General features: G+C 37.0%; 1 protein-coding gene and 1 long non-coding RNA gene across 3 annotated transcripts in view; both read left to right on the top strand.

Moving 5' to 3' along the window:
• The first annotated feature begins 1492 nt into the window (after positions 1 to 1492).
• On the top strand, positions 1493 to 2969 carry LOC108995611. Its single transcript, XR_001996889.1, has 2 exons — positions 1493 to 1772; positions 2624 to 2969. It is a non-coding gene; the product is annotated as an uncharacterized LOC108995611 (long non-coding RNA).
• Positions 2970 to 4471: 1502 nt separating this feature from the next.
• LOC108995647 (TBC1 domain family member 17-like) overlaps positions 4472 to 17144 on the top strand; it is a 28239-nt gene continuing 15566 nt past the window's right edge. Inside the window, exons 1-7 of one of the 2 annotated variants that reach the window (XM_018971237.2) lie at positions 4472 to 4650; positions 4863 to 5036; positions 5132 to 5183; positions 5273 to 5380; positions 7672 to 7756; positions 8526 to 8580; positions 8979 to 9380. In XM_018971237.2, coding sequence (XP_018826782.1) covers positions 4588 to 4650; positions 4863 to 5036; positions 5132 to 5183; positions 5273 to 5380; positions 7672 to 7756; positions 8526 to 8580; positions 8979 to 9380 — 939 coding nt within the window. In that variant the 5' untranslated portion in view covers positions 4472 to 4587. The remainder of the gene's footprint in view (positions 4651 to 4862; positions 5037 to 5131; positions 5184 to 5272; positions 5381 to 7671; positions 7757 to 8525; positions 8581 to 8978; positions 9381 to 17144) is intronic. The other variant, XM_018971236.2, reaches the window with a different exon arrangement.

The following is a 17144-nucleotide window of genomic DNA, read 5'->3' as shown; positions in this document are numbered from 1 at the left end:
CCGTTTTGACCCAAACCTGTTAAGACTAAACTCAAACCTATTATTATCGTGTCGTGTTTGTGTTGGGTTAACAGGTCGTGTCACATATTGTCACCCCTATTGTTAAGTTGTACTCTTAATATTTCTTAGTATGCCTATATATTTATTGTTTTTATTGTTGAGATTATAATTTTAGATCTATACTCATATTTGTTATTGTATAATTTGTAATATTAGTTTTATTATATGTTAAAATTTAAAAAATATTGATATATATATATATATTAAGATATTGTGCTTATTAATAATATAGATTTGAACCTTTATGTGAAATTATGTTAATCAGGTCAAATGAATTATGCGTTTTAGTTCAACCTATTTACATGAAACAAACGGTTTAAATAAGTCGTGCTGTATTAACATATTTCTAATTAATTATTAAACAGGTCAAAACGGGTGACACAACACAACCTGTTATCTAAATGAGTTGAGTTAAGGTTTGGGAGTTCGACACGTTTAACTTAACGGGGTTGTGTTCAGGTTTACTTATATAGTCAAATGTTCATAACTTTACACGACACGTAAGCACGATTTGTCACCCCTAACTTTGAAAATATAATGAGATAAAAATACTTTAATAATAGTGAAATAGTTTGGGAATAATATTGAAATAATTTGAATTATGATGTTTATAAGGCTTTAGAGAATGAAAAAGAAATATTTGAATAAAATATTATAAAGATCAAATATTGCTATAATATAATTTTTTAATAGTATACTTGTTTTGTGCTTTGAAATGTTGAATTATTTTTTGTATTTTATTTGTAAGGTTGAGAAAGTTGTAATAAATAGATAATGATTTGATGAAAAAGTTAAATCTTTTAAATTAAAAAATATTTGTATTTAAGTGATGTTTGTAAATAAGATGAGATAGTATGATATGAAATATATTCCAAACAACCCCTTAATTGAGGTTTTTTATTTTCTTTATGCATTCTAATGACGTCAGGTGGGAGGATTAGGCAAGCCATCCCATCTCAACATTCAAATATCATTTAGACATTTTTCAAAATAAATAAATAAATAAATAATTTAGGCATAAATATTTTTTAAATTTAAATTTTTAACATTTTCATCTAATCATTACAATATTTTCAAATCTCCAAATAAAATATAAAAAGTAATTCAACTTTTTCAAATCTCAAAACAAAAATAATAGTACAAAATTATATTCTAACCCTCTTTAGCTATATAATTTTTTTATTCAACTTTTTATTTTTATTTTTTAAAATTCAATAAAAGATTTAATTTAAATTATTTATTACTATTCATAAATTATTTCATTAATATTTATAAATGTTTGAATTCATCTTTATCATATGTAACTTCGAATCTACGACGATCCACACCATAAAAGAAGAGTATCTCGTAAAGTTGAGAAATAGCAATGGAAAACTCTATAGCCAGGCGTTTTCGCGAACCCTTGCGCATTGAAATGATCTGACAAGCCACGGTAATAAATGAAACGACACGTCGAGGGAGAAAAATCTTAACTTATGAAGTGGTGCGTATCGTCTCAGACTTAACCAAAACGAGATCCTCCTCTGCCATTCCCTTCTCTTCTCTTCTCTTATATTCTCTTGCATCAGAACCCGTCCTCTAGCCAAAGACGACGTCTTCTGCCATTCCCTTCTCTATCGTTCTCCTCGGCTCCAACTGTAAAAAAGAAATCAGGCAGACAAGTAGAGACCTTCTGCACTTGGAGCGCCAGAACCCCTCCACCACACCACTGGGTATCTCTCTCGCTCTCTCTAGTGTTTTTTGAGAAATGTGATATTGAAGTGCTCACTTGAAATGAATTTGTAGTTATTGAAATGGTAAATGGGTTTCCCTCCCCCACCCCTTCCTTTCTCCCCTATTCCTGCTATTACGGAATCCATTACTGATTTTGTTAAGGGCATCTCTATTATAGGATTTGATGCTTAGTGTTGCTGATCTTCATACCTCATAGGCTATTGTTGAATCTGCAATTGCTGGTTTTTAGCCTGTGATTCCATTAGCTCTGTTCATGGCTTTAGAGTTTTCCAAAAATGAAATGGGACGTTTTGGCGTGCAGCGTGGGTATTGGAGACATGCGGGAGATGAAACAAAATGAAAGAGAAAATATCGTTTGAATATTATTTCGTTTCTTTTGGGTGTTTTTCTTTTTGAAGCTATGTCCTACCTCTGTTCATTTGCAAAAAAAAAATGGTAGAAAGTGCAATCAATTTCTCAATATCTTATCTGATTGCAAAACTTCGAAACTAAGCAAAATCCTGATATTGAGTCAAGGAAACAATGAACAAAACCATCAATTAGAAAGGAAACCAACGAAAGTTCTTGAGATTGACAACGAAACCAACAAAAGTTATTGAGATTGACAAGCAGATCCCCACCATAATAAATTAGCATATTCACCATACACCTATCTATCTTGGAATATTTGGAAATTCTATTTGGAAATTCTAGTGTTTCACAAGAAGCTTGTAAAGTTTTCCTGTAATAGCTTGTAGAGTCGTGGAAAATATTTGGAATGTTTCTTTTAGCTATATTGAAATAGCTTGTAGAGATTGCTTCGGAAAAATAAAAATAAAAAAACTTGTAGAGTCCTATGCTGGGTGTTGGAGAGCTCTGACGATGTGGTTGCGACCATGGCAGCGGCCGTGACAACTCAAGCAGGCGCCGAGGCTAACGACGTTAGATCAAACTCCAGTGAAGAAGATAAGGATGACCGAAGTAATTACTGTGGAAACCGGTGGCCATGACAGGAAACTTTGGCACTCTTGAAGATACGGTTGGATGCGGATATGAGCTTCAGGGATGCAAATGTTTAAATGACTTATTCATGTTTATCTTTATCTTCATCTTCACATTTGTATAATGTTTCTAAATTCATCTACATTAACTTATGCATCTCTAAATTTTTATATAATTATGAATAGTGCTTCATTCACTCTCCAAACATTATTTTTAATGTTTTTTCACTCTTTTACCCATTAAAATAAATTTTGTAAAATTTGTATAAAGATGATTTTGATATATGAAATATTAAATTAATTATACAAAATGTTTTTTAGTACATATTAATATTTATTGATAAAATTGGTCATTTTAATATATGAAATTGATAATATTTAAATATATAAAATTTATATTTTTTAGCACATGGTGCTAATTGTAAAATATATAAAATAATAATAATTTTAAGAAAAAAATTAAAAATAATAATATTTTATTATTATTTAATTCAAAAATACATAATCTAATGTAAAGATTTTTTTTTATATGTAAAATTAATTTTTAAAAAATGTAATTTTAAAGATACATATAAAAAAAACTAATGCTAGGAGTCAGAATTCCTTGTGAGAAAAGATTTGCAGCCTTGCAGGTGATGTCGTCTTATTTTTTTTTTCTCTCTTTTTTGTAAAGAGTGGAACTATTATGCCGCTTCATTCTTATAGTTAGAGCATTAGCATTGGATTGGTTATCCTATTCTTTAAATTTTGACTAATATGTAACTTTTTCACCTTTAGCTAATCATTCAAAACTTGAAGTCTATATTGGATTAGTCATCACACTCTTTATAATAATAAAATATTATTATTTTTTATTATTTATATTTTTTTATTAATTTTTATTTTATTTTCATAATCTTTAATAACCTCCAACAAATCATATTTATTTTTATTTTCACAATCTAACAATCTATAATATAATAATCTCATATGTATATAGATAGTAAAATCTCATATGAATAAAAATCTCATATCTATAATATAATAATCTTAAAAAATACTTTTAGACTTGCTATAGTTCTTTTCATATTTGAAAAGAAAAATAGATTTACTGTTGCTTATAGTTTGGATGAAAACAATTTAGCTAATTCAATGTGGAGCAAATATGGATGATGTTTGCTAAATTTGAAGATAAAAAGGCATTTGGCTAATCCAATGCCAATACTCTTAGATGTATAGTCTAGTATTTTTTTTATATTTTTTTAATACATTTAAATATTTATAAAAAATAAAAAATATATACTAATATATTTAAAATTATTTTCTTAATTATTAAGTAAAAAAAAAATTTTTTGACTAACGGTAAACTTGAACAGTCAAATAAAAAAGATAAAATAACTTTTTTCTTTTGTAAATAGATTTACATCTGCCACATCAGCTTTGTACACAATTTCGTGCACAAAATGGACCGTACCTAGCAAGACCCAACGGGCTGTAATAAAAACGAATTTTACTACACAACTTTTTAAAACTCTACATTTCATTTTTTTTTTAATTTTTTAATATTTTTTTAAAAATTATTTTTAATTTTTTATTCATTATTTATACAAAAATATTTAATAAAAAAATTAAAAAAAAAAGTAGAATGTGAAATATTAAAAAGTTGTGAAGATTTTTTTAAATAAAAACTGTCCCAACACATCTTTCCTACTCGGTCCCACCATTGCACCCCCCACTCTCTCTCTTCATCTTTCTCCCTCCCAAACCGGTTGCCCCCCTGCCTTCCTAACGAAGAAAAACTTCTCTCTCTCTCTCTTCCGCTCAATCCCTAGTCATGCAAGAAACCGACCTACACGATTTGTCTGACGACGCCGACTACGCTGCGTCACAGCTCCAAGTAAGCGTTTTCCATCCGTATCCGATCTGCAACCCAAACACATCGATTATTTTTTGCAAGATTTCGTTTAAATCGAAATCAAATTTAATTCGGAATTCCTATTTCAGTTTTTGCAAGAACTGGTTCCTGAACGCTAGCATATTGATCGAATGACAATTAATGCGTAATCTGTGAGTTTGATTGAGGTTTTTGTTTGTGAAATTCGGTTTTAGGGGTCGGCAAGCATGATGGGAGGCGATAGTCGTACACAGAGCTCGTCCAGCGAGCCCGACGGTGCAGAGATTGTCTATTTGAAGGATAATGTGACAATTCATCCGACGCAGTTCGCTTCCGAGAGGATCAGTGGGCGATTAAAGCTGATTAAGCAAGGCCATACTCTCTTTATGGTAATTTCTACTAGTTTTCTGTTTGTTTTTGTTATATGCCTGGGTTTATTCATTTTTTTTTTCATCTTTTGTGTGTGTGTGTATGTAATTGATAGACGTGGATTCCATACAAAGGCCAAAGCTCGAATGCGAAGCTGTCCGAGAAAGGTTGTTGGCTTTAGATATCTAATTTAAAAATTACTGTCTGTGAGAGTGATATAATTTCTGAATTTATTGCTGTGTGGGTTGTTATGTAGATAGGAATCTTTATACCATAAGAGCAGTGCCTTTTACAGAGGTGCGGTCCATTCGGAGGCACACACCAGCACTTGGGTGGCAGTACATTATCGTTGTTTTGTCTTCAGGTAAAACAGTCGGGCATTATTTTGTAGGGGTAAAATATTTACGATGCTGGCTACAATGTTTTTGAAGTTCCGTCATTTATGTTAAACATACAAGCATTATTGGTTATGATCATGCTAGACTTCTTAGATGGACCTTCTCTTATGTATACATGAGAAGTACCTAACTAGAGTTTATAACCGAAAGTAGAAAATCATGTACATTTAGCCCATTAAAAACAATGGTCCCTGCCCATAAGAACAATTTTTTAAAAAAGAAAACTTTAAGCTCATCCATCGTTCTCTCGCGGTCCTCGAAGCTTCTATCATTTATCTGCCGCTAAATGCACCAACACATGCATATAGGAACTGTTCTCCAGATTGCTGCCACTTGTGGATTACCTTGGAGGCCTTTCCAGCGTGCTAGGAAATCCACCGGCCTAAGAGACATGACTCATGATAATCCAATTCCCACAAAAAAATCATCACACATAATCCTGACCACCTCATGGAAAAGCAGATGATCAACTGATTCCCCATTCTTCTTACACATGGAACACCAGTCCAACACCATTACCCAATGTTTGCTCAAATTATCTATGGTAAGAATCTTATCCAATGATGTTTTCCAAATAAAAATAAAAAAACTACTTTTGAATGAGCATTCGTCTGCCATAGACTCTTCTATGGAAATGTGGTCATTCCAAGACTCGTTAAAACTTGGGGAAACAATTTGAAAATGAATCTTCCTTTCTTGGAGGGGCTTCAGTTCATCTTATCTATGGTACCCTCAGTCTTGCTTATGGAATACAATGCTGCATAGAACTTTGTGATAGCCTCCAACTTACAATCTTAGGCTGTCCTAATGAAATCTCAATTCTATTAAGGGGAGCCACTAGAGAAGACCAAGAGGTTAGCTATCACTGCATCCTTCACTCGTGCGAGCTCAAAAATAGTAGGGAAGGTGTCTTGGAGACTTTGTTCACCACACCATTTGTCGTACCAAAATCTGACATGAGAACCGTCGCCCACCAAAATATGTGCATGTCTTTAGAAGATTTGCCAGCCTTTTCTAATATATTTCCACAAACCCACCCCATATGGACCACATACCTCATTTGAGCACCATCCTCCACAAGCCTTCCCAAACTTTAAATCTATAACAGACTTTCATAGGGCCCCCCTTTCGTGTTGGTACCACCACAACCATTTACCTAGTAGAGCTTGGTTGAACTTCATCAAATTACGAATCCCCAATCCACCCTTAGAAATTGGAATACAAACAATTGAGCAATTTACCAGATGAAATTTGAACTCTTTCCCCATCCCACTCCACAAGCAGTCACATTATAACTTTTCAATACGGTTGGCAACCTTTGTGGGGAGCGGGTTCAAAGATAGGAATTAGGAATAGGTGGGTAGGTTAGAAAGAGTATTTTTAATCAGAGTGAGCCTATCTGCGCTCCACCTTTTCAGCAACATCATTCCAAATCCTCTTTGATTTAAAGGATGCACCTAGTGGTAAGCCAATATAATTCAAGGGTAGGGAAGATAAACCTTACATTCCAAGAAAGAGGCTAGATTCACCACTTCTGGGACAGCCCCCACTGGCACCAATTCAAACTTTGAGAGATTGACTCTCAACCTCGAGACGGCTTCGAAACAAAGAAATAGAGTCCTCAAAGATTGTATATGCCTAAGATTTGCCCCAAAAAAGATGAGAGTATTGTCCGTAAAAAAAAGGTGAGAAATATCAATAGAGCCATAATCACCATTCCACACCGGGAAACCATAGAGAAAAATCACATTCCACAAGGCCCACAATTATCATGCTGAGAACTTCCATGACGAGTTTAAATTGTAGGAGAGAGGGCAGGTCCCCCTATCTCAAACCACAAGAGGAATTAAAGAAACCCATGAGTGCAAGATAAAGAAGTGAACTGTAGAGATGCAAAACTCTGTCCAATTACACCATTTCTCTCCAAAGCCACATCATGCAAGTAAATAAAGTAAGAATTTCCAGTTGACGTGTTCATAGGCTTTTTCCATGTCTAATTTGCAAAGTAACCCAGGTTCTCTAGATTTGAGTCATCCATCCAAAACTTAATTTGCAATTAAGTGAATCTAGAATTTGTTTACGAGTGAATTTTCATATAAGTATAATACTTTTTTAGCAGTTCTACTTTTTTCTATCATGAGTTCCTGTATCATTTTATCCTTTTGTAATTTGAAGCTTCTGTGATCTTCTATGCTGCATGACCAAATCGATTCATTGCCATGTATGTCTATAATTTGTGAATGGAAGTTTTCTGCAGGACTTGCTTATCCTCCTCTTTATTTCTACAATGGAGGAGTCAAAGAGTTTCTCGGTAGTATAAAGCAACATGTTTTTATTGTGAGGTTGGTTATTGTTACATATGTTGCTTCTTTTTTTCTTTTTTTGTCAAGAATAAAACTGTGGAACCAATCTGGTCCAAAATGCTGGTCAGTAATGCAATATATGAAGAAGTTTCTAGTTTTATGTCTTCATTGCCTTTAAGAATAAAAATGAGGATGAAAAAGATATTTACATTGACGAGGGATTTTTTATCAATATGCTACGGAATTACCAAAACAGAAGAAGGTTACTGCAGTGACCAAGCTATTTACTAAGAACAGAAAATCATTAATCGGAGGTAAACAGAATTTATGATCATAATTTCATTGATTATTATGTCCATTTTGTGCTTGTGGTGCTTTAGTACATACATATAAATATTTTTTTTTTTTTATAAGTAAGAAGAATTTATTAATCCACATAATTAGGCAATGCCCAAGTACACATGAAGTATACAGGAGATGAACCTAATTACAAGCTAAGCTCTGTGAAAAACATACTTATCAAGTTATACTTAGGCTAGGTTTGGAGGGTAAGATGAGAATTTTGTGTTTTGTTTTAAAGTTTAAAATATTATGTTTTAATATTATTATTGTTTTGGGATTTGAAAAATGTGTATTGGGATTTGAAAAAGTTGAATTGTTTATTATATTTTGTATGGGGTTTTGAAAAAGGTGTAATGATGAGATGATATGAGATGTTTTGTCTTGTGCCCCAAACCTGCCCTTGTAAAAAAAAAAAATATTTTTACATTCTACCATTGTTCTAAGTTTCTTTTTTGTCAATACCTAGGTCTGCAGAGGATGCAAATGTATTTCTAGTGAATGATTTTCAAAATCCTCTCCAGGTGCGCATTTTACTGATTTACTTTTTTCGTTGGTTGATTAATAAATTCATAATGTTCTTCTCTGCCAATGATACTGGCACATGAGGATAATAGATTCTGTCTTAGTTTTACCATAAGAAAATAAGTCTTTCTGTTTCTTGCTATATGTTTCTTGCTTTAGATCAAGTGGAGGATTAACAAACATGCATTCCCTTGCTTTGCTCTCTCATTTTCCATGGACATATGTTTTCAACAATGCAAAATATATGAAGTTTGAAAGTTGGCCTTATGCTCTTATTCCCTTAATCGACCTATATTTTTTAAATCTTTGTGGCTTTTTCTTGATGTGTTGAATATGTAATTATAGACTGTCCAATGGCAACCGGATACATTTTATCATGTTTATTGCTTTTACACAGAAAACTTTGTCTTCTTTGGAGCTGCCTAGGGCTGTTTCTGTTGTTAGCGAGCCATCTATGTCCGTTTCTATTGGTGAGTCCCCTTTAAATGATAACCAGGAGAGAACTGATGCTGGGGTTCACAGTGAAACTTCAAGTGTTTCTCAATACAATGTAAAGCAAAGGCAAAAGGGTCATGATCCTGCTCGAGATCTCTCAATTCAAGTCTTGGAAAAATTCTCTCTTGTGACCAAATTTGCCCGTGAAACAACTTCACAAATCTTCCGTGAAAGTCATGGTAATGGGTTTGGTGCGATTGAGAGGAGAAGCCATAATCATTCTGCCCTTGATTCTGCTCAGAAGGCATCCAATATTGCTGAAAAAGTTCCTGATACCATCCCCGTTGCATCAGATCCTTTGGAGGTATCTTTTTCTTCCCTTTGCATCTTCTAATTAAAACAAAATGGTGATTTCAGGATATTTTTTAAGTAAATAGGAATAGAAATTTCAGGAAAATTGGTGCTATAAAAGTTGAGCTTTTGGATGAATACAATTGGATTATCTGTCATGGCATATACTCGTTAAATGTTGATAAAGTTTAGTGCAAAATGTGAAGACATTATCATACCATATCTTAAATAATTTTTTTTAGAAGTAAAAGATATTATTAAAAAAGATAGGCATAGCCCAAGTACACAATATGGTATTCAAGAGATAAGACCTATCTAGGTCACAGTAGTGGAAACAAGAAAATCATGAAAATTTAGGTCATTAAAGTCTACAACTATGACCCATAGGAATAAAGTACGGAAAATTAAACATCAAAGTTCCTCTAGTGTCCGCTCCTTATCATTGAATGTCCGATCATTATGCTTTGTCATATGCACCACATAATGTAGATAGGGACCATCTTCCGCACGACTTTGATTTGTGGAACACCTCCCGGAAGTCTCCAGCTGGCCAATAACTCAACCACTGTGGCAGACATTACCCAAGTTAACTCTACTCGGCCAAACACTTCAATCCACAAGGCTCTAGCTGTCTTGCAATGTAACAAGAGATGATCCACTATCTTGTCGGATTTCTTACATATACAACACCAATCTAGAATAACGACTCGACGCTTCCTCAGATTATCGGTTGTCAAAATCTTGCCCAAGGCAGCTGTCTAAGTGAAGAAGATCGCTTTGGGGGGCGCCTTATTCCTCCAAATTCTTCTCCATGGGAATTGAATATTTGGTAGTTGTGTGAGGGACTTATAGAAGGATTGAACCGAGAATGCATCCTTATCTGCAGGTGTCCACCACAACATATTGGCTCATTGTCCATTCGGCTTCACGGAATACAATAGGCTGAAGAAAGCCTCAAAGTTGTCTACTTCCCAATCTTGGGCCGCTCTACTGAAAGTGATGTTCCACTAGACTTGGTCCCCCGATCGAACCTTGAGATCCGCCACTGAAGCTTCTTGATCACATGCCACCTGAAAAATGGATGGAAAAGAATCCTTTAGAGCCTCATCCCCGCACCATATGTCCCTCCAAAATTTTATTTGAGAACCCACACCCAGCACTAATTTAGTATGGTGAGTAAACACCCCCCACTTTCGTTTAATATGCTTCCAAACCCCCACTCCATAGGCCCCATTCACCTCTCTAGTACACTAACCACCCCACAAGCTTCTATATTTGCAATCAACCACCAATTTCCATAGGGCTTTTCGTTCCATATTATATCTCCATAGCCATTTTTCAAGTAGGGTCCGATTGAATGTTCTCGTATTTTTTATACCCAACCCACCTGAAGAGATTGGCCTGCACATCTTGTCCTAACTAATTAGATGGAATTTGAATTCATCCCCCACCTCGCTCCATAAGAAATCACGGTGGAGTTTTTCAATCTGTGCCGCCACACTAGCTGGAAGCCTGGAATTGGAAATAATGACAGAAAACATGTTGGTAAGTTAGAGAGAGTTCTCTTAGGGTGTGTTTGGATGTTGAAGTGAGTTGAGTTGAGTTGAGTTGAGATGATAAAATATTGTTAGAATATTATTTTTTAATATTATTATTATTTTGGGATTTTAAAAAGTTGAATTGTTTATTATATTTTGTGTTGGGATTTGAAAAAGTTGTAATGATGAGTTGAGATGAGTTTGGGATCCAAACTCACCCTTAATTGGAGTCATCCGGGCCACCTTTAGACAAGTACAATCTTTTTCACTCTTCTAATCTTCGTTCTATCTTCTCGATAACTGCATCCCTAATTGATAAAGCCCTTGAGGCAGCCCCCAACGGCAGTCCCAAATATTTCATGAGAAGAGAGGTGACCTTACACTCCAAGTGTGCTGGCCAATTGCAGAGTGTTGCTGACTTTTCCAACTGGCACTAACTCTGATTTATCGAAGTTCACTTTCAAGCTTGATGCTGCTTCGAAGCATAGTAAAAGTTCCTTCAGTGCTCTTAGCTGGTTTTGGTCTGCCTTGCAGAATATTTTTTTTGATAAGTAAACGGTAGTATTAATAAGGATAGGTATAGCCCAAGTACACAAGAATATATACAAGAGATAAGACCTATCTAGGTCGTTATAGAAGAAAGAAAATCATGTACATTTAGGCTATTAAAATCTACAGCTATAGCCCAAAGAAATAAGTTGCGAAAAAATAAAGCTTGAAACTCCTCTAGTGTCCGCTCCTTGTCTTCAAATGTCTGCTCGTTACGCTCTCGCCATATGCACCACATAATGCAGGTAGGGACCATCTTCCACACAGTTTTGATTTGTGGAGCACCACTCGGCATCACCCAACTGGCCGATAACTCAACCACCGTGGCAAGCATCACCCAACTCAACCCTATTCGACTGAACACTTTGCTCCACACGGCTATCGCTGTCTCACAATGTAGCAAGAGATGATCCACTGTCTCTCCAGTTTTCTTACACATATAACACCAATCTGAGATAACTATCGACGCTTCTGCTGATTATCAGTAGTCAAAATCTTATCTAGGGCCGCAGTCCAAGAGAAGAAGAGTGGTTTAGGAGGCGCCTTATTCCTCCACAATTTTTTCCATGGGAACTGAGTAGTTGGTATAAGTGTAAGAGACTTATAAAAGGAGGGAACCGAGAAAGTACCCTCACCTACAGGAGTCCACCATATTTTATCGTCCCCCAATCCGTTTAGCTTCATAGAATACACTAGAAGGCCTCAAAACTGTTTATTTTCCAATCTTGGGCTGCTCTACTAAATGTGACATTCCATTGGTCCCCTGAACGAACCAAGAGGTCTGTCACCGAAGCTTCTTGGTCACATGCCACACGGAAAACGGATGGGAATGAATCCTTTAGAGCTTCCTCGCCACACCAAATGTCCATTCAAAATCGTATATGAGTACCCTCCCCACCATAAACTTAGTAAGGTGAGTGAAAACCCTCCACCCTCGTCTTATTTGCTTCCAAACCCCTACACCATAGGACCCATTCCCCTCTCTAGTACACCAACCCCCCCATAAATTGCCATGTTTGCAATCTACCACTAATTTCCAGAGAGTTTATGGTTCCCTATTGTATTTCCAAAGCCATTTCCTAAGAAGTGCCCGATTAAACGTTCTTAAGTTCTTTATCCCCAACCCACCTGACAGAATTGGTCTGCACATATTGTCCCAGCTTACTAAGTGAAACTTGAATTCATCCCCCATCTCACTCCATAAGAAATCACGATGTAGTTTTTCAATCTGTGCCGACACGCAAGCTGGAATTGGAAAAACAGACAAGAAGTTGATAAGTTAGAGAGGGTACTTTTGATAAGAGTCACCCGGCTTCCTTTCGACAAATATAATTTCTTCCACCCTGCCAATTTTCGTTCTATTTTCTCAATAACTGTATCCCAACTAGATAAGACCCGTGATGTAGCCCTCAATGGTAATCCCAAATATGTTATAGGAAGAGAAGCGACCTTACACCCAAGTGTACTAGCCAATTGCCGAGCAGTACTGACGTTCCCAACTGGCACTAATTCTGATTTATTGAAGTTTACTCTCAAACCTAATGCTGCTTCGAAGCAAAGAAGAAGCGCCTTCAGTGCCCTAAGTTGGTCTTGTTCTACCTCGCAGAAAATGAGTGTGTCATCTGCAAATAGTAAATGTGAAACTGAGATACTGCCCCTATTTGGATCAGCCACTGAAAAACCAGTCATAAAACTGTTACTAACCACAGGGGATAACATCCTACTCAGTGCCTCCATGATGACAACAAAGAGGAGAGGGGACAAAGGATCTCCCTATCTTAGGCCTCGAGAGCTGTTAAAGAAACCCTCTGGGTTGCCATTGATCAGAACTGAAAATCTTGCCGTTGAAATGCACCATTTGATCCACATACACCATTTCTCCCCAAAGCCACATCTCTTCAATAAATAAAGGAGGGAGTCCCAGTTTCCATGATCGTATGCCTTTGTCATGTCTAGCTTACAGATAATCCCTGCAATACCAGACTTTAATCCACTATCAAGACATTCATTGGCTATTAGGACAGAATCTAGAATTTGGCGACCCCTTACAAAAGCATTTTGTGACTTTGAGATTATCTTACCAATGACCACCCCTAATCTGTTCGCAGAATATTAGTTGAAAATCTTGCCATTGAAATGCACCATCTGATCCACATACACCATTTCTCCCCAAAGCCACATATCTTCAATAAATAAAGGTGGAAGTCCCAGTTTACATGATCGTATGCCTTTGCCATGTCTAGCTTATAGATAATCCCTGCAATACCAGACTTTAATCTACTATTAAGACATTCATTGGCTATTAGGACAGAATCCAGGATTTGGCAACCCCTTACAAAAGCATTTTGTGGCTTTGAGATTATCTTACCAATGACCACCCCTAATCTGTTCGCAAAATATTAGTGTCATCTGCAAATAATAAATGAGATAAATCGGATATTGTAGGATGGGTGTCATGGGTCTCACTCCTCCAACTAGCTATGGCAGATACTAAAAAAAAAGTCGTAGGGTTTTTGGTCTTAAGGCTTTACCTATCTCTATCTGATCAAGTTTCGCAGGAAATTATAGCAAAGGTAAAGCTACTGAAGTAGCTTTGTGCAGGTTGAGTAAGCGATAGCTCACACAAATGCTATGGAAAGTGCAATTCAGTAGTAGCCTGAGGAGTGTCTTCAAATCTTTTTTAGCCAAGAGCTTAATCGGGTGAGCCAACATTTAGTGCAAAGCATAGTAATAAGGCCCTGATTATAATTACCAACCGAAAATCCAGCCACAAAACTGTTCATAACCACGGCCGATAGCATCCTACTAAGGGCCTCCATGATGATAACAAAAAGAAGTGGGAACAATGAATCTCCTTGTCTTAGGCCAAGAGAACTGCTGAAGAAACCAACTGGGCTGCCATTAATCAAAACTGAGAGCCTTGCCATTGAGATGAACCATCTGATCCACGTACACCATCTCTCCCCAAAACCACATCTCCCCAACAAATATAGAAGGAACTCCAAGTTTTCAGATCGTATGCCTTCTCCATATCTAGCTTACATATAATCCCTACGATACCAGACTTTAATCTGCTATCTAGGCATTCATTGGCTATAAGGACTGAATCCAGGATTTGTCGACCCCTTACAAATGCATTGTGGCTTCCTAATTATCTTAGCCAAGGCCTCCCCTAATATGTTTGCAAGCACCTTAGAGATAATTTTTTACACCCCATTAACGAGACTAATGGGCCTATAATCCTTCACCTCTGATGCTCCGATCTTCTTCGGGATCAACGCAATAAAAGTAGCATTTAGGCTTTTCTCGAACTTCCCAGCCACGAACAATTCTTGAAATACATTCATTATGTCCTCTTTCACTATCTCCCAATATGTTTGGAAAAAATCCATCGAAAAGCCGTCTGGACCCGGTGCTTTGTCTTTAATCATTATTCTAACTACATCATAGACCTCCGCATCCTCAAAAGGTCTCTCCAACCAAGACACTGTATGTGGCTCAATAGAGTCAAAATCGAGTCTATCAAGCTTTGGCCTCCACCCCTCTCGTTATGTAAGCAGCTGTTCAAAGAAATCCACCACATGATTCCAAATCACAGGAGCCTCCATGTAGTCTATACCATTGATATTCAACATTTTAATGGTATTATTTCTCCTATGAGAATTAACTACTTTGTGGAAGAACTGTGTGCTTCGGTCCCCTTTTTTCAATCACAATGTTTCTTGACTTCTGACGGCAAGAGATCTCCTCTAGAGAAATTAATCTCTCCAACTCTGAAGCTATCTCTGCCTTCTGCGATAATTCTTCTGGGAAAATGACTATCCTCAAGTATCTTCTCTAACTCCTGTAGCTCCTCCACCATGGTTTTCTTTCACTCCCCTATGTCTCCGAGGGATTGAGAGTTCCAAAGTTTTAGATCATTCTTCAAAGCCTTTAGTTTGCCTGCAATTATGTAGGAGGGGGTACTATGAAATTGATAAGATGACCACCATTGCCTTACCCTATCCACAAAGCCTTCACTTTTAAGCCACGTGTTTTCAAATTTAAAATATTGGCACCTACATTGGATACCACCACAATCCAACAAGATGGGAAAATAATCCGAGCAAAGACAAGACAACCTCTTTGGACACACCTTTGAGTAATGCATTTCCCAATCCGATGAGATTAGGAATCTGTCTAGCCGAGATCACATCTGATTATTGTACCAAGTAAAGGAGCCCTCCATGAGAGAAATATCCACCAGATTTAAGTCAAAAATACATTCTGAAAATTCTATCATTGTTGGGCGCATCCTGCTATCTCTGTATCATTCACTGGGGAACCTTATGACATTAAAATCTCCACCTATGAACCATGGAAGGTCTCACCAGCTATGTATTTCAGCAAGTTCTTCCCATAATAGTCTTCTGATATTGTCTACATTCGGCCATATATATACCTGCAAAAGATCACAAAAAATTATCTACCACACTTTTAAAGGAGCTGGTCACAATATACTCCCCTACAAAATCCTTCATTTTCTCCACATCACTAAAATTCCACCCGAAGGCTCATTCGATGCAAGATAGACCCAATCTGCATAAGGATAACTCCAAACACTTCGCACTATTTTCCTGGAAACAAATTTCAGCTTGGTTTCTTGTAAACATACTAAGTCCGCCCTCCATTCCCGAAGCAAATTTTTTATACGAAGATGCTTATTTGCCTCATTCAACCGCGGACATTTCAAGACAATTTTCGGCTTCATAAAGGAGATACAATCCCTTTTCTTTTGGATCTATCACGGCTTGAGCTGCCCTCATAATGACTATTTGAGTCTCTTAAGCTCTCGCTGTTTCTTGGTTCCAGATTTCTTAAGGTGAAAGTGACCCACCTTTATGACAGTGAGAAGAGCCATAAACTATTTCTCAAAACCCACACACTCCATTTCCACACAATGTTGAATTTCTTTTACCTTGCGGAGCACTCAATTTGGACTCGTTTGGTAACATACAATTCAGAGGGATGAACTCCCCTTCTCTAGAAACCCACGCAAATTCGATGACGTCCCCCTCTCCTCCTTCCCAAACAAATTTCTGCCCTCCCATTCGACCACAGTACCCATATCATTTCCAGAGAGTGGAGTTATCATTTGTGTTTCAAGAACCATCCCCTCGTCACTACCATCGATAGGATTGAGCATCTGAGATAGCCTCTCTGCAACATCCTTGACAACATCCCTAGCGAATTCCAGCCTCTCCTCACCATCTCTTTCTGACAACATCTCGAGGTGCTCCTCAGGTTGTTGCGGAGCCTCTGCCTGGGTAGGTGATGCTTTCAAAGCGTTTGTCGGCTTTTTCTGGCCACAATAAGCCATGTTTGCGACACTTGGTGGCAGGATCCTCTTTTTCCCCATTTCGCATCATTGCCGTCAGTTCCACCACCATCGTCAGTGCCTTTTGGACCTCTGTTGATGGTCCCACAGCTGGTCAAGTGCACCCAATGCTTTTCCTGGCAGGGTTGCAAGGTTTCTGTCAATGGTGGGCCAACGGTCACCCCCCTTTCGAATTCTCCACACAGGAAGGGTCTGGACGGGTTGAGGCTCTCCCCCCTTTTTTCCCCACGGGCTGAGGCCCAGTCATGTGCCCCCCCTTTTCCCCCCATTTGGCCCATCTTGTTTTGTCTGGCCCCCCCTTACAGCGCCTCTT

Source organism: Juglans regia, chromosome 1 (genome assembly GCF_001411555.2).
Source record: "Juglans regia cultivar Chandler chromosome 1, Walnut 2.0, whole genome shotgun sequence".
NCBI classification, from domain to species: Eukaryota; Viridiplantae; Streptophyta; class Magnoliopsida; order Fagales; family Juglandaceae; genus Juglans; species Juglans regia.
The sequence above is the reverse complement of the archived record's forward strand: the minus strand, read 5'-3'. Positions and strand labels throughout refer to the sequence as shown.